This window comes from Mastigoproctus giganteus, chromosome 4 (genome assembly GCF_048544385.1).
Source record: "Mastigoproctus giganteus isolate SK-2022 chromosome 4, ASM4854438v1, whole genome shotgun sequence".
NCBI lineage: Eukaryota > Metazoa > Arthropoda > Arachnida > Uropygi > Thelyphonidae > Mastigoproctus > Mastigoproctus giganteus.
Genome location: NC_143578.1, coordinates 22,710,126 through 22,734,245, shown reverse-complemented (window position 1 = coordinate 22,734,245; position 24,120 = coordinate 22,710,126). Strand labels below are relative to the sequence as shown.

Here is a 24,120-nt window from a genome sequence, read left to right as displayed (position 1 = left end):
GGTTACAAGAGGAGATCTGATGTCCCGCTAAACCGCAATGGCCACAGCGGGGTAGTTTTTGCCTACAAAGGCGAGTAGAATGACCGTATTGGAGACAGGTATTACATCTAGTGGTGATAACAAAGTCTTTTATTGTGTGTGCACTCCATTCAATGAAGATGCGATTACGCATTCCTATAAAGAGACGGCGCAGACGGGGAGAGGTTTCAAAAATCCAGTGAAGATTTTTCGGGTTCTTAGCCTTGATGTGAAAACGAAATGTGAATTCCTGTGTGAATTCTGCAAAAGAGAGAGAGACGGGGTCGAAATTCCTCCCATAGATATCCGCGAGGAGCACTGCTTTATCCGCATCCCGAGGAATATCGTAGAGGATTAATGTCGGATTTAACTTCTGAGGGACATCAGTTTTAAGAGAGAGTTCCTGTAGTAGAGGACAATTGCGGACGGAATCAAGATCTCGTGCCGAAGCAGTTTCGATGACTAGTCCAATCTCACGAGTAGGTCGAATAGAGATGAACTTAACATGACCTAAGGCACTTTTTAGTTTATCCTTAACGGCGGAACAGATATCAGCACTAGATGTTAAAGTGCAGTCAACATCCGGTTTCACTAGCAAGATAAACTTATCCGAAGAGAGAGAAGATACTGTAGGAGGCATTGAAGAAGAAGGCTGGAGCCCCTGGGGGACCAGGGATGGAACGTTGTCAGGAAGCTGATCCATTTTAGCTAGAACAACCGAAATATTCTCAGATAAAACATTTTGTGTCTGTTGAAGAGCGTTGAGCTGGGTTTCCTGAGAAACGAGAGAGGCAGTAACAGTTTGAAATCGACGAGTAAATTCGACCTCTGAAAGGGAAGGAACGGGATCTGGAAGTTGATTAACCGTTGCAAGAACAGTTGATAATTGCTCGGAGAACACATTCAGTTTCAATTGAAGGGCTTGAAGCCGGGAATCCTGGGAATCGATTGAGGCAGAAACATTCTCAAGTCTGTTGAAAAACTCCTCCTGTGTTTGAGTTTTAGTCGACAGTTCCTGCAAAAGATGGTCCTTGGACTTAAGTAAATCAGAGAGATGTAAATTTTTCTTAGAAAGGCCCTCCGTGGAAGCCAAGGAAGCCTCCAGGGAGGAAATGGAACACTCCAGATGAGAAATATGGTCGACCTGTTGCTGAATGACACGATCACGATCAGCGAGCTCCAAAGTAGCCCGGTCCAAATTTAACGACACCTCCTTCAACAGCACGAAAGAAGACTCCAAACTCTGGATTTGGTCATCTTTCTGAGCTAGCTCTTGATCCTTTTGAGCCAGATCTGCAGTTAAAAGAGGAAGTTGGACAACAGCAGTATCCATATACCGCCTGAGGGTATCACAATTAGCCTCAACCTGTTTGAGGCCAGTACGAAGAAGGTGAACATGCCTAGAAGCATGGTTATACTGGCTATTTAAATTTAGAAACAAGGTCTCAATATGGTCCAACGCTTGTAAGACCAAGTGCACATCCTCCCGTGACAAACGACGTCTAGTTTCAAGTTGCTGACAAGCGTCCCTATACTGTTTAAACTCATCAAACAGCTTGAATAATCTGGGGAAATCACTAAGCTTCCCACAGCACTGGTCGCAAGAAGATTCTTTGGCCACAGTAGATTCTGGGGTCAGCAAAGGGGGAACAACACCCTTTGAGAGAGCTTCAAACAGCTCAGAAGGAGATAAGGTATCAAAAGACAAAGCAGTAGAGTCAGCCATTCTGTAAATTTCACTATAGAAAACCAAAAAAGGAGATTTTGTACAAATGACAAATTTGAAAAATCGCCGCTAGGGGGCGCCACCTATGCCAAAAGAAAGAGAATGAATCAATCAACTTAGAAATCAATTTTGAGACCAATCGGGCCAATAGATAAAAAGTTATGGGATTTTGAAATTTCCGTTAAAATATGACAAATTTTGCCGGATGAAAAACCGGTTTTACAAAAAACTCTCTAACTCAGGAACCAGTTGACAAAAACGGCTAAAACTTGGAGGGTACATAAAAAAGTATGTCTAGTTTGAGATGCAGGCCCCGAACAGAAGTTTCGGGACACCAGAAGAGAGAAAAAACCGAACTTAGAAACTTACCACCAGGGGGAGCTGTGAACCCCTGGAGATGAAAGAGAATAAAAAGATAAGATGAATGATACTAAGATGGAGACTATACACCCCATACAAGCTGAGATAAAGCAAAAAGAAAAATAGAGCCCAAAATAGCCCAAAAACCATTCAGACCACCCCCAGGGACAGAGAAAACAATAAATCCAAAAACATACCTGTAAGAAAGCACTATAATGGTAAAATTCACTGCAAAATACAAATTTCTAAAATGGTGTTCCTAATATTTTGCTCTAAAGATACATAAACAAACTAATTTAGCATAGAAATGTTGGTTATAAGCTAATCCCATAGCGTTTCAATAGCGTTAAACTTTAATGGCGGCCCCCTATGGAAGCTGCCATGTTTTTTCCCAAAGTGCAATTCAAAAGAAAGTGGTAACTAAGCAACAAACCCGTTCTAAAAGTTAGGAAACCCCAAGAATATTATAACATGTGCTTCACTAGCTTTCCCTCCAGAATGGCAAAGAAAGAATTTCATTGGTCCCTAGATCGAGGAAGACAAGATGGCCATGTCTAAAACAACAAGTAACTAAGCCTTTAGTAAAGTGAATTAAATTTGGAATTTCGTTTTTCATCCATAAAAGGACTAAAAATCACAAATAAAATGTCCCAAACACACCAAAAGACTCCCCCAAAATTCCGCAACACGATCGCTAAAATTAGAAAGTCCACTACACCCTAGATAAGGTGTATTTGACCATAACAGAAAAATTCAACTGTCAGTGAAGAGACACAATAATAAGTGGCATCCATCTTGTAATGGCGTTTTAACGTTAGAGAAATAGGCTGCATAGAATTTAGAAAAAACGTTTAGCATTGCGCCATCCCTTCACTGGCAGCAAAACAAATGGATTCTTTACACTCACCCCACAAAACACTATATAGGACATAACTTTTTAGTACTGGGGGGGATGGTTAACAGCACAAAATTATAGATAAATCCTAGAACGGTAATTAGCACGTCTGAACTCATTGAAAGTCTCCACTGTGGAAGTGGCCAATCGATATGCTGGAAGTCAGAACTGTGTTCCTCAAACCATTTCTGCACAAGTGCCCGATGGCTCGGCGCATTGTCATCTTGGAAGACACCATCGCCATTCGGGGAAAAGTGTAACATAGCGGGGTGTGCACAGCAAGCAGCTGACGATAGCGTAGACCACAGATACGTTGTTCCACATTCACCAGGGATCCAAGTTCCTGCCAGTGAAACATGCCCCACACCATACAACCGCCTCCACCGGCCTGCCCTTTTGATACCATGCATGATGGATGAAGAGCCTCATGTTGTTGACGCCAAATGTGGAGTAAATAATGTGGTGTGGAGTAAATAACGTGGCTCATCCGACCAGCACACCTTCTTCCAGTCTTCTAACGTCCAACTTGCATGCTCTTTGCACCAGGCGAGTCTTTTACACCGATGAACCTTGGTTAGGAGAGGATGCCGTAGGGGTCTTCTGCTGGTATAGCTCATGCGTGCGACGCATCGTCATGCCAAATATTGTTCCAGGTTGGCCCGTGTTGTATTGAGTAGTCAACTCTTCAATAGTGCTGCGCCTGTTCTCTTGTACGAGTCGTCGGATCCGGCACTCACCTCTAACATCAACCTTTCGCTGACCTTTGCAGTTTTTCCGTTGGGTCGTTGTTTGACCATTTCGACTCCAGTCCTGGTACACTTTAACTACGGCGGCTCTCGAACACCCCACCAGTTGAGCCGTTTGGGAAATCGAGGCACCAGCTTGTCGAGCACCCACAATCTGTCCTTTATCAAAGTCCGATAAATCCTTCCTTTTATCCATCACGCTGGGAATTTTACAACCTACTGAACCACTGACACCTTATCTATGCTACGTAGGTCGACTAACTCCGGACCCTCATACTTCACGTGGTCAACGGGTCGCATTCAGTTTCATGGGGGTGGTCATAATTCGGTGATCACTCAGTGTATAATGTATTATATGATTGTAAAAGATGCATGTATTATGGCAGATATATATAATACTGCCTTACCATTAACATCGTGACGTGGCACATTATAATCATAGTTGTTTTTGCGCCATAAAAATCCAAATCAACTAACCATCAACGTTCGGACAACCCTCCATTAATAGTTGTTCGCATCCTTCCCAAGCATCATGTGTCAGACAACTATAAATATGCTCATAGGCCTTCGGGCAGACAATAGTACGATTGGGAATGTAAGATGCTACTGTCGATGGTGTTAACTGACTTCTGGCTCAACGGGGTACCTGCCCACCCACCGAAGAGAAGCCAACAAGCTTCGGATGGCCACCAGGGGCAGCCTGATGCTGCCCGAGTTTCAGAGAATAGGTAACAATTGTTTTCCCTATTGGGGAAGTGTTGTCTATTCGAGGAGTTTATGAGTGGTGTGAGTTGAAGGAGTTACTGGTCCTTTTATTCTTCTACACCGCTTCTTTTCTTCTTCCTCTCCTACTGTTATTTTCCTCTACTTTTTTGCCTTCTAAGTCTAATAGGGACAAATGGATAATAGAGTTATTATCCTACACAAATACATGAACTGACTTCTGGTTCGGAATTGTAATAGGGTACCATATAAGTAATTGATCTGGACGTGATATTTCAAAGGAAGAAAACATCACTAGGTCGATGATTGGCGATGTGGTCTATGGATGAAAGTGGACTGGTGCTGTAACCATCACGAAATGACCTGAAGAACACGTGAACCTGACAGGAGAGCCCTGCAAAGATCCGTCCGCTCGGAACCTAGGCCGATGTTGCAGCATACACAGGTCCTTGGTGAAACGATCGGGCGCATATCAGCATATTGTTATTATATTATCAGGACCATCAGCGACTAAGGACATGTTGATCCGTGCATTGCGTAAATTGCGTGTGTTCTGAAGTTGATTTTCTGTTTGCTGGACGAAAAACCCGAGTTTCTTGGAGAAAAATCCTTGCTACCCTCGCCTGAGACCGACCAACTCAGTCAAGTTATGAAAAATACCCATAAAAATTCCTCCCGTCATCTACGGGATTCCAACTCAGGTATTTTCCACCCGGTGTAGGTGAGGACGGCGATCCTACCAACTGTGCTACCCGCGAGGGCCAGCACATTGCGTGATATGCGTTACCATGGTCATGAAGCTGTCCAGCCGCTAATCACCCCGACTAATGCCAGATGCCGTATAGCTTGGTGTAAGTCCCACGGTTGTTGAACCATAGACCAATAGAAAGCCGCTTTGGAGTGAAAAGTCATGGTACGTGGTCTGACTGTCGCGCTTGGATGTGACGGATGCTGAGAAAAATCTACCTGCCGGACTGTATCATCCGGACAATGAAGTCTGGCAGAAACAGCATGATGGACTGGTCTGTTTTCATAGTTTGGCCTAGAAACATTTGTTTTGGACAAAACCACCGATATTAACGTCTGTCTAGATGTCCTGGACAATAATGGATCATCTACGTTGGGCAGTACTTCGAGGAAGGCCTATATCTGTATCACAACACTCCATTCTCATACTGCGTGAGGTTTGATGGACTGGTTTGAGGACATGACCTTCGAAAAGTTGGATTAGGCAGCCCATAACGCTGACCTTAATCCTATAGAGAACCTCTAGGATGAATGGGATCAGTGGGTGCGTGTGGGAAGAAATTACCCAAAAACCAGCTGAACTGGTCGTCGCTTTGAAGGCCGTATGGTTAAAAATATCGGAGGACATTTATAAAAAAAAAAAAAAAAATGGTGAAGATCTTCCACGGAGACCGGAAGTTGTCATAAAGGTTTCAGCACACGTTTTGTAGTTATGCAGGTGTCCAGATATAGTAACAACCAATTTAAACTTTCTTCTCCCTCTATTACTTTCGTGTTCTCCAGTTAGATATTTGGTTAAGGGACGGACCGAGGAGGAATGTTGACCCCGGGCGATTTTTTTATAAATCATCCCATATACTTCAAATATATAGAAGAAGAAGAAGAAGAAGAGTTCTTCTTCTTCTTCTCCTTTTCCAGTAATTGCTATTGATTTCTGTCTTTACCGATGAAAATTATTAATAACTGGAGTTTCTATGAAAAACTAAAATTGACGTAGTTTTTATCCACATGATGTTCCGATTCTTCATGGCCTTAGTCACCTCGGCGCTATCTTGGAAGATCCAACCCAGCAGTCCAATCCAACTCGTTTTACAAGGACAACAGAGTAGTTTATTACAGTCACAGACTTCGGAAACTTTCATTTTCAGACGAAATGACAACCGGAAATGGCCTCAGATAGTCCTCCATATTTAATTTCCCCTTCATTGAAAACTTACACTTGTTGGCAATTGTCTAGAAAATGAAAAAAAACAAAATGGGAACAACTAAGGCGGAAATTACAAGAGAAAAGTATTACGTAACTGCGAATAAGATTATACACAGCACTCGGTACATTCATGAAGGAAACAGGGCGAATTCAGTTATTTCCAAAGTTGGTAACGGTGATAAGGTCTTTGAAATCATGTAATTCCATTTTTTTTTTCATCAAGTGCATTCTCTAATAAACTGTTATTTTTGTATGCAGTTATATCGGCTGAGTTTGAAATCCATAAGATTTGACAATTTTTTTAAACATTCAATTTAGGATGTTTTATCCGAACAAAATAGCTTTCAGAATATCTCGTGATGGCAGTGACAACTATCGGCAAAATAAATAATTTTTTTTTCGATGTTCATCCACATCTTTGGATGAAAAGTATTCAAGATGAAAAAGTAAAGTTGTTGTAGTAAGATTTTAGAAGCATCAGCGACCAAGGCCATATTGCTCCGTCTGTAAATTGCGTGTGTTCTGAGGTTGGTTTTCTGTTTACTGGAAGAAAACCCGAGTTTCCGGGAGAAAAAACCATGCAACTCTCGCCTGAGACCGACTAACTCAGCCAAGTTGTGAAAAATTCCTCCCGTCATCGATGGGACTCGAACTCTCGGGTATTTTCCACCCGGTGTAGGGAGGATGGCGATCCTACCAACAACAAGTAAAGCTTAACAGATATAGACTAGAAAACTCAACCTGCTTCCAGGCTAATTTGCTTAAGTAATAATTAATTGTCCCTCTCCCTCCCGGTTCTGCCTATGAACAATCATTAATTTGGTCAATGAACAGATATCGGAAAAGCATTTTGTTATTTTATTGAAAATCTGTCCTACAGAACCAAGAGCGGATTGGGACACCGCAAAATTTTAGATGGGTCCCCATTGCCATCGGAACCCAAGCAGCAAGACCAATTACAGGAGCTCACATCTGGTGAGTATGGGCTTGGCACACCCAGGGTCCTGAGCTGAATCTCTCTCAAATTTTTTTTTTTTTTTTTTTTTTTTGGCTGGTGCAGCATAAGCCTTGGGTTTCCTTACACCATATGGCTAGTAATAATAATAAATATTTACTCGCCCAAATTTTAAATTATTTTACATTATTCTTAAACTTATGGGGAAAAATTACAGAACGACAGAATATTCTTTAAACACAATGACGGTGTTATCGTCCACAGATTTTTTGATGTGTTGTATGGCTTAGACAATGCCCCATACTTTTGCCCATTCGCAAAGGAGTTTTCACTAGCAACTTCTATACTCACCATGTCGAAACTATGACATTGCTACGTGTTGATTGTAAACACAATTACCATCAAGTTCGGTCGAGGTGAACTGCTGGTATGGGACGACATTTGTTTCTGTCGTCGTACAGGCTTCTACCATCATCAAGAAGAGGACCATGAATGCACGCAGGTATGGAGATAAGATCCTACGACCTGTGCTCCTTTCGTATGCTGGTGCTATAGGCAAAGAGTTCTTTCTAATGGATGGATGCTGGAAGTTAAGGTATCGTTCACATGGACGTTGTTTGCTGGACGAAAAATCCGAGTTTCCAGGAGTAAAACATGTTATAAAAATTTCTTGCGTCATACCTGTGCTGTCCGTGTACAACGGTGACAAAAACTAATCCTACAGTCACAGTACTTTGCTTTTGGTGTTCATGTTCCAGTAAAACCGCAATTACCATTCTCTCTGGAGTTGTTTTGAACCTTTTCAACATTCACTAATTGTCGACTACATCATGAAGTACGTATGACATCATACACTGCTCGACAAAATTAACAGAACACTTGGAAAAGGTGGTATAATTCGTGCAGCTTGCGATGAAGCGGGACAAAATTCGGTGTGGTGGTGGGGGTGTACCATAGAATAACGATGAAATGAGGAGATAGCGATAAACTTCGGACAGGTGCAAGGGACATTTATAGTGGTGTATAAGAATTACCAGAAAGGTCACATTACAGTTCTCGTGTGAGGATAATGATCAACGCCGAGAACAGATCCTTCAACCCTTTGTGGGACTTTTTAGGGGCGCGGATGGCAAATTTTCTTTTCATGCACGACACATAGAGCTCAAGTGGTGGAGGAATATCTTGAAAGTGAAGATATCCAATGACTGCAGTGGCCAGCACGATCACCAGACTTAAATCCGATTGAACATGTGTGGAACGGCCTTGGGCGACGCATTGCACGCTGACAGCCAACTCCTTGGTCACTTGGTGATCTAAGGTCTGCGCTGGTGGAAGAATGGGATTTATTTCCACATAATCTTATAGGCACTCTCATATCGAGCATGGTACTGATGTCATGTGACCATATTTTAGAACATTTTGTATCGACTTCTGTAACGTCGTTTGCACATGCTGATCCTCGACTTGTTTCGACTAGTGTAGCTCTCACCAAAACACATTAGCCAGCTGTAGGTTTCATTCAAAAATCGTATAACTGCTCTCATTTCCAATTGGGTATGATGCCATTTTGAATTTTATTAGTGCATACTTCTATTACTTAGAATTTAGAAAGAATTAGTGCTATTAATAACAAATACTGTAATGTTAAGACTGCGTGTTATATCTTCGATTAGGTAGGAAATGGCACTTATGAATAATATGTTTACGTGACCAAATGAAAGAGAACATCGATAATCGCACCAAGTATAAAGTGCTTCATGAATTACGATTCCATGTCTGTTTTCCAGCAAGAGAAAGCAAACATGCACGCAATAGAATATCGTGTTGAACTACACTTGAAGCTTACAGAAATTCCCCTAACGTATGTCAAGGAAATAGGTACGATATGTCATGGTAAACAGATCATTCTCGAGGTAGATTAGAATGCTTTAAGCCTGTTAAATAAGTAACGTCGTTTCCATGGCAACGATGTCAAAAACAGATAATACGCAGTGTGAAGAAGTATCTGATAGGAAAAATCAACGTACTCGCACCCTTTCCAGTAGGAGGATGGGTCTTAACAGCATGGTTGTATTATGTATTTTTTCACATAGTCACTGAGATTGTTCAGACAATGTAAATCCCCTCTCCGATTATTATAATCGCTTGATTCTTTTACTGATGCACACAAGACTTGAGTCCTCGTGGGTAGCATAGTTTGTACAATCGCCATCTTCTCCACATCGGGTGGAAAAGACCCTGGTTCGGGTCCCGTCGATGACGTTAGGAATTTTTATGGGCTTTTTTGACAACGTGGATGAGTTACTCGGGCGAGAATATCGTGGTTTTTTCTCCCGAAAACTCGGGTTTTTCGTTCAGCAAACAGAAAATCGACCACAGGACACACGCAATGACTGGATATATGGGCCTTAGTCGCTAATAGTCCTAAAACGCAATAAAAACAAAACTTGATGCCCATTTTCGACATTTGTTTTTCTTATTCTTTTGTTTCATATTATTTTTCCATTACCCTACCTTTAATAGCGTGTCCAAAATTTCTAACACCATAATTACAAATAAATTATCTTCTGACGTCAATTCTGGTTTTTTTTTTCCGTACCGATTTCCGTGACCATTAGCTCCACTTCCTTCTGGTAGTTCGTGATTTTAGTAAAATCGAGAAAGGAGCTGGGTTGACGTAATCTATGCCATAATCAATGTGGGACATTTGATTCCATAGCCCACACGCTCTTAAAATCCAAGTTTCAATTCTATAGATCGAAAACTGCACTCCAGATCTCCAATTCTTATCAGATTATAATTCTCTGGATTTGCTTGTAGGAGTGTTACTTTTTCTTTTACTTGGAATCCATCAAGGTCACTAAAGAAGCTGCGAAATTTTCGAACGGACTCTCCATCTGCTTTTAATAACCAGAAAAAAAAAAAAAAAAAAAAAAAAACCACCAGGCCTACGTCGCGCTCCCTGCACGAAGAATTAGTGGGCCCAGGATTATGACAGATTCACTACTACTTAAAGTTCATTCTTAGGAATATTAATAGATAACATATACACTACTCTAGCAAAAGTATTCGGACATCATTAAGTTTGAAAAAAAGAAAAGAAAAGGAGTAGCCCACCTTTTCTTCCAATGATAGCATCAATCCATTTGTGTCCTTTCCTCCTTCATTACAGTTGCCATTTCAGTTGTGGAAGAGGGTTGTGTTGGCCCGGATAAAGTATTATCCTATTGGAAAAAAATGGATGGTTAATTTCCATAGATATTCCAAAGAATTGTCCAAGATGTCATTTTACCACTCAGTATTGATGGTTTGTGATAATTGACAGCTCGAGTCGAAACCATGAAAAGCAGCTCTCACTGTGACCTGACCTATTCAGAACGTCATTGTAGGCAAATTATACCGCAGCAGGTGATGTTTCCAACACATTCTCCATTTATTAACTCAATTGTCTTGAGTAATAAGTAACCTATTACTCCAAAGGACCTTTGAAACTCAGTAAGCACTTTTGCTGCTACTTATTTCGCATGTTTGTGATATCTGTGGTCTCGTCTGAACACGTATATTCCTAGGCCACTACATTGACAGGGTATGTCCGCATACTTTTGTTAGTGTAGTGTATACAGGGCCGTTATTATTAAAGTATGTCAGTTTGGCCACTTGTACATGGCAAAAAGATGAAATTTGAAAAAGACTATCTAGATCAAGTTCCGGCTACTTTTACAAAATGCACAAGCTCTCGAGATCGACCTGTCACAGTTTTTATTAAAGGTTGTTGTTGGGTTTTAGGAGCATCAGCAACTAAGGCCATGTTGCTCTGTGTTATTGTCTTTAAATTGCGTGTGTTCTGAGGTCGATTTTCTGTTTGCTAAACGAAAAACCTACGTTTCCGGGAGGAATAAAACCATGCTACCATCACCTGAGGCCAGCCAACTCAGGTACTTTATGAAAAATGCCCATAAAAACTGCTCCCCTCCCGACAGGATTCGAACTCAGGTCTTTATCACCTGGTGTGGGGAGGACGAGTGATCCTATCAACTGTGCTACCCACGAGGGCTTTTATTTAAACCTCTTTCTGAGGACTTGCAGATTGAGAAGAACGAATTTGAAAATTGATAGTGCTGCCATCTACCGAGGTGAATTGTAACTATAATATACAGAAAGTATTGTGTGATTCTTTATGTTAACTCAGGTACGTTATTTGCAAATATACCTAAGTTATCAAATAGCAGCATCAAAAATAAAAGAGTATTATTTTTATCTACCCTTCTTTACAGTTCAATGAGACCTCTGACCAAAATAAAATGGTCCCATATCCAGTCTGGAAACCGTACACTATATTAAAAATTGGCATGTAACTGTTGTCTTTACTGTTCTAATACTTTTAACATATTTAATTCAGAATTAATCGAAAATTATTATTATTTTTATTCAGGTATCCATTTCAGTCTCATAAGAATTGCCCTCCTCTTGCAAGTGCAGAGACACTATCACCATCCTTATTGTCATCTCATATGAGTGTGGATAGCGCCATCTGATACTGTTATTCATGTGGTTTTTCTTGAATTTATATTAGTGCATAATTCTGAGCATATATTTATTGTATTAACTCATGATGGGAATAAGATTGCTTATATTCGTCATTTAATTTTTACATATGTATAAAGATTGCATTTCAACTTTTATTGACGCTATTTTAAATTGTGAAGAGCTTCCAAAAGTAAATAGACATGTCTGATCAGGTAAAAAAGAGCAATATTTATTTTTAATTACTAAATGATAGACATAATATAAACAGTGCTCTCGATGGTAGGCTGAGAAGTTGCAACTTTAATATGGGGATGAAAAAGTTGCCAACTTTAATATGGGAATGGTTGATTTGCCTGTTCGGAGAATTGTCTGTTTATTATTGAAAAGCTTGGTATATGTTATCGCTATTTTGAATTTCAATTAAATTCATCTTATTTGTATGAATAAGATTGTATGATTTGTAAAAATATCAATGCTAATACATAGCTTCAGCTTTACCTTTTTTATGCATCTTTCCTACCAAACTTTTTTTTTTTAACGAAGGTATTCAAACAAGATATATATTCACTGGCCAGACAATTAGAAACCTTTTGCGATTGACGTCAACAGATAATCAAACATATGGTATGGAAATATAAATTGACACATTCTACATTTACAAGCTCCATGGTATAAATACTGGGAAAGTGATCTTTCCAATTTCCAGAAAGGTGTTATTGTTAAACTCTGTTTAGAAGTAGTCAAAATTGAGAAAACAAAGGAAATCGCTGGTGTCAAAAGAAACCATTTCAAGTCAACAAAATGGTACCACCAACTTAGGCCATTTCACCGTATATAATATCTGTAAATTGTGTGTTCTGTGGTCGAGTTTCTGTTTGCTGGATGAAAAACCCGAATTTCTAGAAGAATAAATCATGCTACACTCGCCTAAGACTGACTAATAGCCACGTTTTGAAAAGATGTGACATCATTTGTCGAATTTGAATTCCGGTCTTTTCCACTCGATGTGGAGAAGGTGGTGGTTATACCAACTGTGCTACCCACAAGGGCGAGTGGAGATGAGAGGAGGATGCTGCTCTAAAAGAAAGACATGCGGTATAAAGTCGGTACTCCAAGAACGAGACTGCAGAAATTGAAAGCGTCAAATTGGTCCAGTGTGCAGCAGATGACTGAAAAAATCAATTTAGGCAAAGAAAGACTCATTTCCAATTGAACTATTGGTAGGAATTGAAGAATCTTGTATTTTTTTGCACCAATAGTAGCAGAGTTGGTAGAACCGCTGTCCTCCCTATAACGGGTGGAAAAGGTTTGAGTCCTGTCGATGTGAGGAATTTTTATGGGCTTTTTTTCACAACCTGGCTGAGTTATCCAGTCTCAGGCGAGGGTAGCATGATTTTTTTCTCCCCACAACTTGGGTTTTTTGTCCAGCAAAGAGAAAATCGCTCAGAGAACGCGATTTATAGGCAGTATACATGGAGCAATGTGGCCATAGTTGCTGACGTTCCTAAAATTATACATGGAGCAATGTGGCCATAGTTGCTGACGTTCCTAAAATTACACATGGAGCAATGTGGCCTTAGTTGCTGATACTCCTAAAAGCCTACTACAATAAGAGCACCAATGGTAGGGTGAAAGTGTGGTCTCATGAAGCCATGTAGACTGTCTCAAGTCCGTTACTCAAGCAGCTGGAGGTGGTTTCAACACAAGAAAGGCACCCTGGGTGGATGGGATCTATCCAGTAATATTAAAGGAGGCAGCAAAGGAAGTAAGCAAACCCTTAGCCATAATTATGAGAGCTTCCTTGGACTCAGGGGACGTACCCACAGACTGGAGATGTGCAAATGTCACCCCAATTCACAAAGGAGGATCAAAGGCTGACACAAGCAATTATAGACCTGTGAGTTTAACTTCTGTTCCAGGAAAATTAATGGAGGCACTAGTTAAAGAAGCACTGCAGGATCATTTAGACAAGACTTCAGCTATAGCTCGGACACAGCATGGTTTTGTTAAGGGGAAGTCTTGCCTGACCAATTTGATTGGATACTATGATCCAGTCACAAAAGAACTGGATGCAGGGAATAACTTTGATATTATATACTTGGATCTTAGAAAGGCTTTTGATACTGTTGCACATGGAAGACTGCTGCACAAATTGGAGCAGTGTGGCATTGGAGGCAAATTGCTGCTGTGGATAAAGGGGTGGCTGAGGGGGAGAAGACAGAGAGTGGTAATCAATGGACACTGCTCGTCGTGGACTAATGTTATTAGTGGAGTCCCTCAGGGCTCAGTGTTGGGTCCATTATTGTGTTCTGTATTCATAAATGATATTGATGAGGGTATATCAAGCTTAATGTCGAAGTTTGCAGACGATAAAAAGGTAGGCAGGGTTTTCAAGGACTCTACTGACACTATGCTGCTGAAACAGGATCTGGAAAGGTTGAGCAGATGGCCTGAGAGGTGGCAAATGAAGTTTAACATTGACAAATGTAAAGTACTATACATTGGAAACAGCAACCCCAGAGCAACGTATCAACTCTGTGGTACTACACGAATAGTGGTAGAGAATGAAAGGGACCTGGGGGTGGTTGTGCAGGCAGATATGAAGTTCTCTGAGCAGTGCAGACGGGTTGCAAGAGTAGCTCATGGTGTGTTGTCAATGATATATAGGAATTTTTCTAGCAGGGATAAGGAGGTGATTATTCCCTTGTATAAGGCAATGGTCAGGCCACACCTAGAGTACTGTATACAAGTCTGGAGGCCTCATTTCAAGAAAGATGTAGAGCTGCTGGAACGAGTACAGAGAACGGCAACAAGATTAGTGAATGGAACAAAGGGTAGCTCTTACGAAGAAAGGCTTAAGTTTTGCAAATTACAGTGTCTGGAGACTAGGCACTAGCGAGGTTATCTGATAGAGGTGTATAAAGCCTTGAATGGTTTGAGCATGCTCAATGCTGATGGGATTCTTCCTCTCGCTCAGAATAATCACCTGAGAGGGCATAAATTTAAATTGAGGAAAGACAGATGTAGGATAGACGTGCGGAAATTTGCCTTTAGCCAGCAGGTGGTTGGTTGGTGGAACAGACTTCCATCCCTTGTCGTGGAAGTTGATAGCCTAAATAAGTTTAAGGCTCAGCTGGACAGGTATTTTGAACGAACAGAGGGGTGAAGTGGAAGTGGTTTTTTTTTAATTTTTTTTGGCTGATGCTGCATAAGCTTGCTTTCTTGCATCAAATGCCTCTACTAATGCTAATGCTAACACAACAGGAAGAAATTGACAGTCGTGTTAGAGCAACTTCACTATAAAATGCAAAGCTTTATTTAATACGGTTTGTAACGGATTCTTTCAAACACAACAATCCAGCATACAAAAACTGCATCTGAATAGTCCAAGAAACATTCCCAAGATTCCCAGCATCTATCCTGGCTGCATAATTATCCAGATCTAAATACAGTTGAGAATGCCTGGGATATGCTGGAAAGTGCAGTTCGACTTTGCAGCACTCTACCGACAACAGTACAGCAGTTGACAAATATCGTGATGGCAGAATGGTCAAATTTGAAGTTAGATTATCAAAAACCTACTGGAAACCGTGCCTGTCATGATATATGTGTGCTGTAAATCAGGCAAAAGGTGGCCCTACAAGATATTGAATAAAGGTTTCTAATTTTTTTGGCTATTGAGCGTAAATACGTCGTTCACAAGTGAGCCTTTGGTACTTGCAGTTCACTGGAAGCGAGTTTGTTTTCGCGACTTGCATCACAACAGAAACAAAAATTAAGCTACTGACTTTCAAAACTTAATACATGCTAGAAATCTGTGCGTTGGAGATAATTTGTAACTCATAGATCAATGGGTTTCCCACCATATCTTGACATCTGTTAACTATTTAACAAAATTGAAATTGAAATAATGTTGAAAACAGGAATACACCTTGGAACTTTCAAGACACACCTCATGTCAAAAAAATCCAATACAGGAAGCTATAAAATCTGGCAATTTACAATCCAGAAATATTAAAGCAATCCGGAACTCAAAGCAAAGATTGCATTTGTCTTTAAAAATCCATAAAAAAAGGGTGACATTTCGTTTAGTGCTAATCTTATTCAATAAACTTCGTAAACTAAGTTCGAACTGCTCTTAAAGATAGAATTTACACTAGGTTAGCCGTTCTAAAGATGTAACTTCAGAACAGCTAAGAGAGTAGATAGTATTCTTCAATCGTCACAAAAAAAAAAAAAAAACTTCTCATACATGAATAATTCTCATTGGTTTTTGCTTCACTAGATGGCTAGATCAACAACTGTGACCATTTCTCCTTTAGAAAATTATAATTTGAAACTTTTAGTGGGGGTTTAATTTAACGAGAAATTTGCAATTCATGTAACTGTTCCACTAATTTTTCCTTTAAAATCTGTAAAGCAAAACGTATTTTGCTAAAAATTTGTAAGAAGTGAAAAATTTAATATTGTGAAACACAATAGATCAAAAAACTTATGCCTGCTATAATCATGGGTGAAGTAAGAGGGAAGTTTGGAAAGTTTGTGGCTTGAGTATAGTAAGATATTGTTCAACATAGTCCATCAAAAGTACATCAACTTTTGATGGACTATGTTGAACAATAATGTACTTTTGCCACCGATGCTGCAATGCATTGATTCCAGCTGTGAAGACAGTTTACTTTAGGGTGTCCAGGAATGCATGCACTGCAGTAATGACATCACTCACTGTTGGTGGGAAAATGGATGCCAGCCAGTTATTTTTCAAATTAAGAATAAGGTGAGTCCGACGGTGCTCGATCTGATAAATATTGGCATTAGCAGAGGCATACGATACAAGAAAGCAAGTTTATATAGCATCAGCCAAAAAAAAAAGCTTCACCCATCCATTCGCTCCCCCTTGTCCACTTTGAATTTATTTAAACTATCAACTTCCACAACGTTAGATGGAAGTTTGTTCCAGTAATCAACCACTCGCTGGCTAAAGGCAAATTGCGGCACATCTATTTTACGACTTTTTGCTCAATTTGAGTTTATGCCCCTGAAGTTTGCAAACTAAGCAAGAGGAAAAATTTCATCAGCATTGAGCCTGCTTTAACCATTCAACGCCTTATACACCTCAATGGCAGATGATCCAAGATTTCAAGGCTGCACTCATGCAGTGCAGCCATGGCAATGATAGACTTGTGAGCAAGTGCATTGTCCTGGTGGAACAAGACTCCTTTTCTGAGTTTTTCTCGACATTTGCATTTGATGTTTTCACTCAAATGCCTCACAAGGCTGTGTAATCTGGCCTTTCTGAAGGTAATCCAACAACACTATCAGTATTCCAAAAAATTGATGGCATTACCTTGCCTGTAGAAGGAATTGACTGGGCTTTCTTTGGAGAGGGGGGGGGGGGTTGAAGAGATGTGTTTCCACTCTTTGGACTGCTCCTTTGTCTCTGCTGATAGTCATGGACTTATGTTTCATCCATAGTCACAAACCTTGCAAGAAAATTTACTGGACATGCTTTAAAATGATGCAAATGTTCACTTAATGATCCTTTTGCATTTTCGACCTACAAGTCATGCTGCCACCTCTTTCATACCAAGATCCGCTGACTGATTTGGTCATCTTTCCTCATTCAGACAACTTTAAGCCCTCGTGGGTAGCACAGTTGGTAAGATCGCCGTCCTTGCCACACCGGGAGGAAAATCTTTGGACTCGGGGGTGATTCCTTTGGATTGGAGAACTGCAAATGTATCACTAGTACACAAGAGTGAAGTTGTTAACTACAGACTGGTTAGTCTTTCAGTAGTATGAAAAATTTTAGAGGCAATGATTAAGAGTGCAATCCAGGGATATTTAGATAGATATGGCATTCTGAAGGACACATGACTTTAAGGGAAAATGATCTTTAACATAGTAGTCTATTTTGACATAGTTACTCATGAGCTGGATTGGGAGAAAAATTTGGACATAATTTATTTGAATTTTAGCAAAGCATTTGACTTGTTCCCTCATGAAAAATTACTATATAAGTTGGGATTACAGGTACGATTCTAAGATGGACTGATGGGTGGCTGCAGGGCAGATGGTTGTGATTAATAAATATTCTTCAGATTGGTCTTATGTCAGGAGCAGGATCCCTCAAGGATCAGCTCTTTGCCCACTGTTGTTTATTTTCATAAATGACATCGCGAAAAATGGATAGAAGGCGTGATGTCAAAATTTTCAGATGGCATAAAGATTGGCAGAGTTGTTAATGATCTGTGCCAAGCAGCACTCCTTCAGGATGACTTGAACAGACTTCAGAGATGTTCTGAGAAGTGCTGTGTTTTAATGCTGCTAAATTCAAAGTCTTACACTTGGGGAATAGCAACCCACAAATAAATTATACACTTTAGTATTAGTATTGGCTACATGGCACAAGGAAGCCTAAGGTTTATGCTGCACCAGCCAAAAAAAAAAAAAAAAAAAATTAAATTAAAAAATAAAAATAAATAAATTTCGTTGGCTAAAATAAAACTTCCTGCAATCCAGTTTAAACATCTCCCGTAAGTGGAAATTATGGTCCCTAGTTCTAGAATCATTTATAATCGTGAAAATTTTGTCCTCATTCATTTTACTTTTGCCTCTCAGAGCCTTGAACACCTCAATCATCTCTTCGAAGTGGTCATAATTACAGAGGATTGTTTATTAGAAAAACTTTTGAGCATAAAGGAAAGTAAGGCGCTTGAAACTCACATATTCGAAGTCTCTCCTCATATGGACACCGTTTTACCGATCTCACCAGGCGAGTTACCGTCTTTGGACCCTTTCAAGAAGCACAATGTCTTTTTTTAGGTGCAATCTTCATACTTGAACACAGTATTCCAAGTGTGGCCTTATATAATGGGATTATGATGTCCTTATCTCTACTAGCAATTGTTCAATAAATCATCGATAGGACACCATGGGTCTTCCTTGCAACCAGTCTACAATGCTTGGAGAACTTCACGTCTAACTGTATCGTAACACCCAAGTCCCTTTCCTCCACCACTGGCTTTAGTTCAACTCCAACAAGTGTATTAAGTTATTTTGGGGTTTGTGTTCCCCAGGTGTAATATCTTGCACTTTGGATTAAAGCATAGCTACCACTTCGAATATTCTACAACTGTCTTTCCTCAATTTGAATCTATGCCCCCTCAGGTTCTTAATCTCAGCAAGTGGAAGTATCTCTTCAGTATTGAGCCTGCTCAAACCATTCAAGGTCTTGTACACCTCAATCAGATTGCCTTGCAGGTGCCTAGTCTCCCGATGCTGCAATTGACAGAATTTAAGCCTCTCCTGGTAAGAGAACCCCTTTGTTCCTCTCACCAATCTTGTTGCCGTTCTCTGTACTTGTTCTAGCAACTCTACATCCTTCCTAAAATGAGGCCTCCAGACTTGTACACTGCACTCAAGGTGTGGCCTGACCATTGCCTTATACAGAGGTATAATCACCTCCTTGTCTAGACTCGAAAAATTCCTATATATCATTCACAAAACTCCATGATCTGCTCTAGCAACCCATCTGCCCCGCTATGAGAACTTCATATCTGACTGCACAATTACCCCCAGGTCTCTTTCATTCTCCACTTCCCTGGGTGTAGTACCACAGTTGGTACATTTTTCTTGGGTTACTGCTACCCATATGCAGTACTTTACATTTGTAAATATTAAACTTCAGTTGCCATTTCTCAGCCAGTCTACCTAACTTTTCTAGATCCTTTTGCAGTAGCATACTGTCTTTACTATCATTAACAACCCTGCCAACTTTTGTATCATCTGCAAACTTGGACATTAATCCTGATATATCTTTACCGATATCATTAATAAATATACAAAACAAAAATGGGCTCAGCACCGAACCCTGGGGTACTCTACTAAAAAATTAGTCCATGTAGAGCAGTGTCCATTGATTACCACTCTGTGCTGTCTCCCACTCAACCATCCCTTTATCCACTGCAGCCCTTAACTTGCCCTTAATGCCATACCACTCCAAAATTTGACTTATTGTTCTTGTATAGTTAACAACCCTGACACATACCTTTAAGTTAATTAAGCTTTCTTTCGTGTCATTGGTGACCCACTAATTTGAAATGTTTCTGCTCTCAGAATATCTTGCTAATATGAAGTGTTGTGGTAACAAACAAGAACCCTTGAGGTATGTACAAGCATTACTTTGACCAATATTATCAGATAAAAGCATATTTATATTACCCTTGTCACCCTAAACTAGCAGTTTCCCTGAACCTTTAAGGTATCCTCAATAATACTGCCAAAAAGCCATGCACTACCTTTGTTTAAATGTATCCTGTCTCTACAAAACAGATCCTGTTTTGTAGAGACAGGATACTACAAGTGTGGGCCAAGCTGATAAAAATTTCCCCTCGAAAGTCTTGCAGAGTCTTTCAAGTCTTGAGTTAATTCACAAGGCTTTCAGCATATAATCCCTTCTATCGTGCCTGGGAAGAATTTCAAACACACAGACATTCTGAACTAACTTGTAGCATTTCTTAAGCATGGGCCTACATTTGTCTAACAACTTGTTTAATTCAATACCACAATGTGAGGTTGAAATAAAAAGTGGAGGAGGAAAGAGATCTGCACGTTACAATAAGTGCATATATGAAGTTTTCTGAACAGTGTAAACAAGCAGCCTGGAAAGCCCATGGTGTGCTATCGATTTATTGAATGTAATTCTGTAGAGATAAGGAGGTCATAATCCCACCTGTAAGGCAGCATTTGGAATACTGTGTTCAAATATGGAAAACTCATCTGAATAAAGACATCGAGCTTCTTGAAAGGGTGTAAAGATGGGCAACTTGAATGGTGAGATTGGCAGGACAACTGCATGAGGAAAGACTCCAATTATGTGGGCTACAGAGCTTGGCAACCAGGCACTTCAGAAATGACCTGATTGACATTACCAAGGCTCTGAGAGGGATTAGTAAAATGAACGAAGGTGGAATTCTCACTGGAATACAAACAAGTGGAATATGGTTTAGATTAGATTGTAGTGTTTTCTTTAAGCCAGCAAGTCATTGATTGTTGGAACAAGTTGCCCTTGCAGGTAATTAGGGCAGACAGTTTGAAAAAATTCAACCTGTATGAGAAGGTAACTCTTGCTTCACTATTACCTGTAATGAAATGAATATTTAAATAACAATGGTGAAGTATATTATAAATACCAGCAATTTTTCTTGTTGCACATCAAAGTTGCTGTGTGGATACAAATATATAAGTTAGTAATATGAAAAAATTCTATAAAATGCTTGTATTAGGTTTTCTGGCTGCATGGCTGTCCTGAAATATAAAATAATTTTTTAAAATTAATTTTATTTAATAAAAAAATCTTACAAAAGGGATAAGTATAATTTGTTTGTAAAAATAATTAACTTTACATTTTCAATTCAATGAAATCTATATTATAAAATATATATAAGGGCTCTGGGAATGTTTTTTCACTACCAAGTATAAAACGCTTAATGTTACTGTCCAGATTTTTTTTCATAATGTGATATATACAATATATAATACAGACATACTATTTATTAACATACAGTTCACATACAAAATCTGTGGGCCAGGTTAAATCAGCAATTGATTTGTAATGTTACAACAAACATATCAAAACGTGCATATATATATGGTCCCAATCATCTACATTATTGAATGAGAGTATGGTAATCAATGAGCAGATTAGAAAGCTTTTTTTTTGGTGATACAAATACTTTGAATTATAACCTTTATAAAATAAAACAAGATGAAATGGAAATATTTAGTTTAAACCTATTCTCTACATACACATTCTTATTCAGCCTTGGAAATTGTGATATACAAAATTAAAACATCGACACTATATACATTCTGTGTCACAGTCTTAAGAATTAAGACACCAATCAGTTTAAATAAACAAATAAAATAATAAAAAAATAAATGCAACTATTAATAGTTATTAAATACCACAGCAAAATGATTATTGTTTCTCTGTCAACTTCAAAGATTTTGATCACTTTAATTCACTTTTTAAATATATACAAATTTTAAAATATGGCTTTATCTGAATTTCTCTTCATAATCCAAAAAAAGCACTTTAATAAATATTCAATGGCAAAGTTTAAAAGAGTTAACTTTACAGTACAGTTTTATAGTTCAAGTTAACTCCACAGTACCAATTTGATTTAAAAAATATAACCAATTTAGGAAAGCTGGACTTTGATCATTGTAAACAGGAGATCTGCTCTCACTCTCTCTCTCTCTCTTTTTTTTTTTTTGTTATTATTGCATTAAACAAGCATCAGGTTGAATGCCTTTCTGCAGGAACTCTAATCAAAGATATAAGTAACTCACTGCCTCTCCTTCCACACTTATCAAGTGCCTTTTCTTATTTTCTGATACTGCAGCTTTTATACAATCTATGAATTGTTGTACTCAGCTGTAAATGTTTGTATCGAAGAAAACAATTGAAGCATTTAGTTTTTTGCCCATCGTAACTGTGAGCACGACTTAAGAGGAGAAAAGACAGTGGCCTATATTAAAAATTATAACATAAAAAGCAGAAATGAAACAAAAACATAGAACCTTTACTCAAGAGAAAATTCCAGTTTAAAAAGAAACAAAAAAAAAAAAAAAAAGTATACAGCTGGGGAGGAACAGTAATACATCTTGATATAATTTGTACTTTTTAAATATTTAATTAAATTTGATTATTAAAAATTCACCTTGTATTCTACTTTATTGAACACAATATTCAATTTTGCTTGTTTTTATGAATGCTTGATAATATTTACACTATAATTTGGACTACCTCCTCTCTCCCTCCTCAAGAAGTGAAAATTACTGAAAATTTATTGTACAGTTATTTACAAATGTTCACAATGAAAGTAAAAGCATACACCAGTTAAAAACAGCTATCTTTTCTGAAAATGGTTCAAATGATGTAATATAATTATCACAGATGTAAATAATATACATAAAGAATCTTCCTTCTATTCATTATTATTAAAACCACACTATATATTAACTGCCATCTTTAAGAGTCTAGCATCACATAAGAAAAAAATGGCTCCATTACTTTTAATATAAGTTAAGGGTAAAAAACACCTTTAAACAGTTTATCACATGATTCTTGAAATGCTTAATTTGTAAATTAAGTAAATCATTGTTTAAATTGGACTTTTTTTCACAATACAAATAAATCCATTGGACATGCTTTACATAGCTGTGATACCCATTATAAAACACAGAATAAAAGGGATATTAAAACAGCAGGGAAAAATGAACCGCACAGAGTTCTAATGCAAAACTATTTAAGAAAAAAAAAAGAAGGGCAACATCAACAATAATGTAATACAATAAATACATTTAATTACAAATATTCATCATACCAGTCTAATAAACACACATTCAGAAAGTACTTACTTTAAATTAAAAAAAAATTAAAAGCAAAGAGGAGGAATGGTAGTATCCTAATAATCAGAATAAATGCAATCAACCTTTCAAGCAAATTACAATAAAAGTGAGATCAGCAGAGGTCCGATTACTTATAATTAGTGCTTTTTTTGTAAAAAAAACACAGGTGCCGGTACTCATTCTTTGCTATCAAGAAAAATTCCGTGCCGGCACAGGTGACACGGCTGGCACGCAGTGGGTGTCAGCCATGCCAGCTGCTTCCGTCTGTTAAGGATCATGTGACACTGGGCGGAGTCAGCACCCGTCAATCACTGCCGTATCGCTAGCAGTTGGTACGCTATATCCGATACTGAATCTCGACCATTAATTTTATTAACACACATTTTATTAAGCAAAAATTTATTATACAAGTATATTAAAAATAAGTCAAAGGTGAGTCTTATTTAATAAATAAAAAATAATAAGTAAAATGTAAAAATACGGTAAGTACCAAGTAAAAAAATAAGTAAAAATAATTTCATAATGAAGTTTTGGTCGAGATTCAGAAACGGGTACCCCTTCCAGACTGCTAGCAATATGGCCGTGATTGACGGGTGCTGACTCCGCCCATTGTCACGTGATCTCCTTAATAGATGGAAGCAGCTGGCATGGCTGACACCGACTGCGTGCCAGGCATGTCACCCGTGCTGGCACGCTGTAAAAAAGGTGCTGGTACGCCGTACCGTTGCGTACCGTCACAAAAAAAGCCCTGCTTATAATCAATAACCATCTGAAACAAGAGCCAAATTTAACACTTAA

The 24,120-nt window shown here is 38.9% G+C and overlaps 1 protein-coding gene across 2 annotated transcripts in view; it reads left to right on the top strand.

The window, feature by feature from the left end:
* LOC150086462 (uncharacterized) overlaps positions 1–11,958 on the top strand; it is a 45,715-nt gene extending 33,757 nt beyond the window's left edge. For both annotated transcript variants that reach the window (XM_090371400.1, XM_090371401.1), the window contains exon 3: positions 11,810–11,958. In XM_090371400.1, coding sequence (XP_090227526.1) covers positions 11,810–11,912 — 103 coding nt within the window. In that variant the 3' untranslated portion in view covers positions 11,913–11,958. The remainder of the gene's footprint in view (positions 1–11,809) is intronic.
* The last annotated feature ends 12,162 nt before the right edge of the window (positions 11,959–24,120 follow it).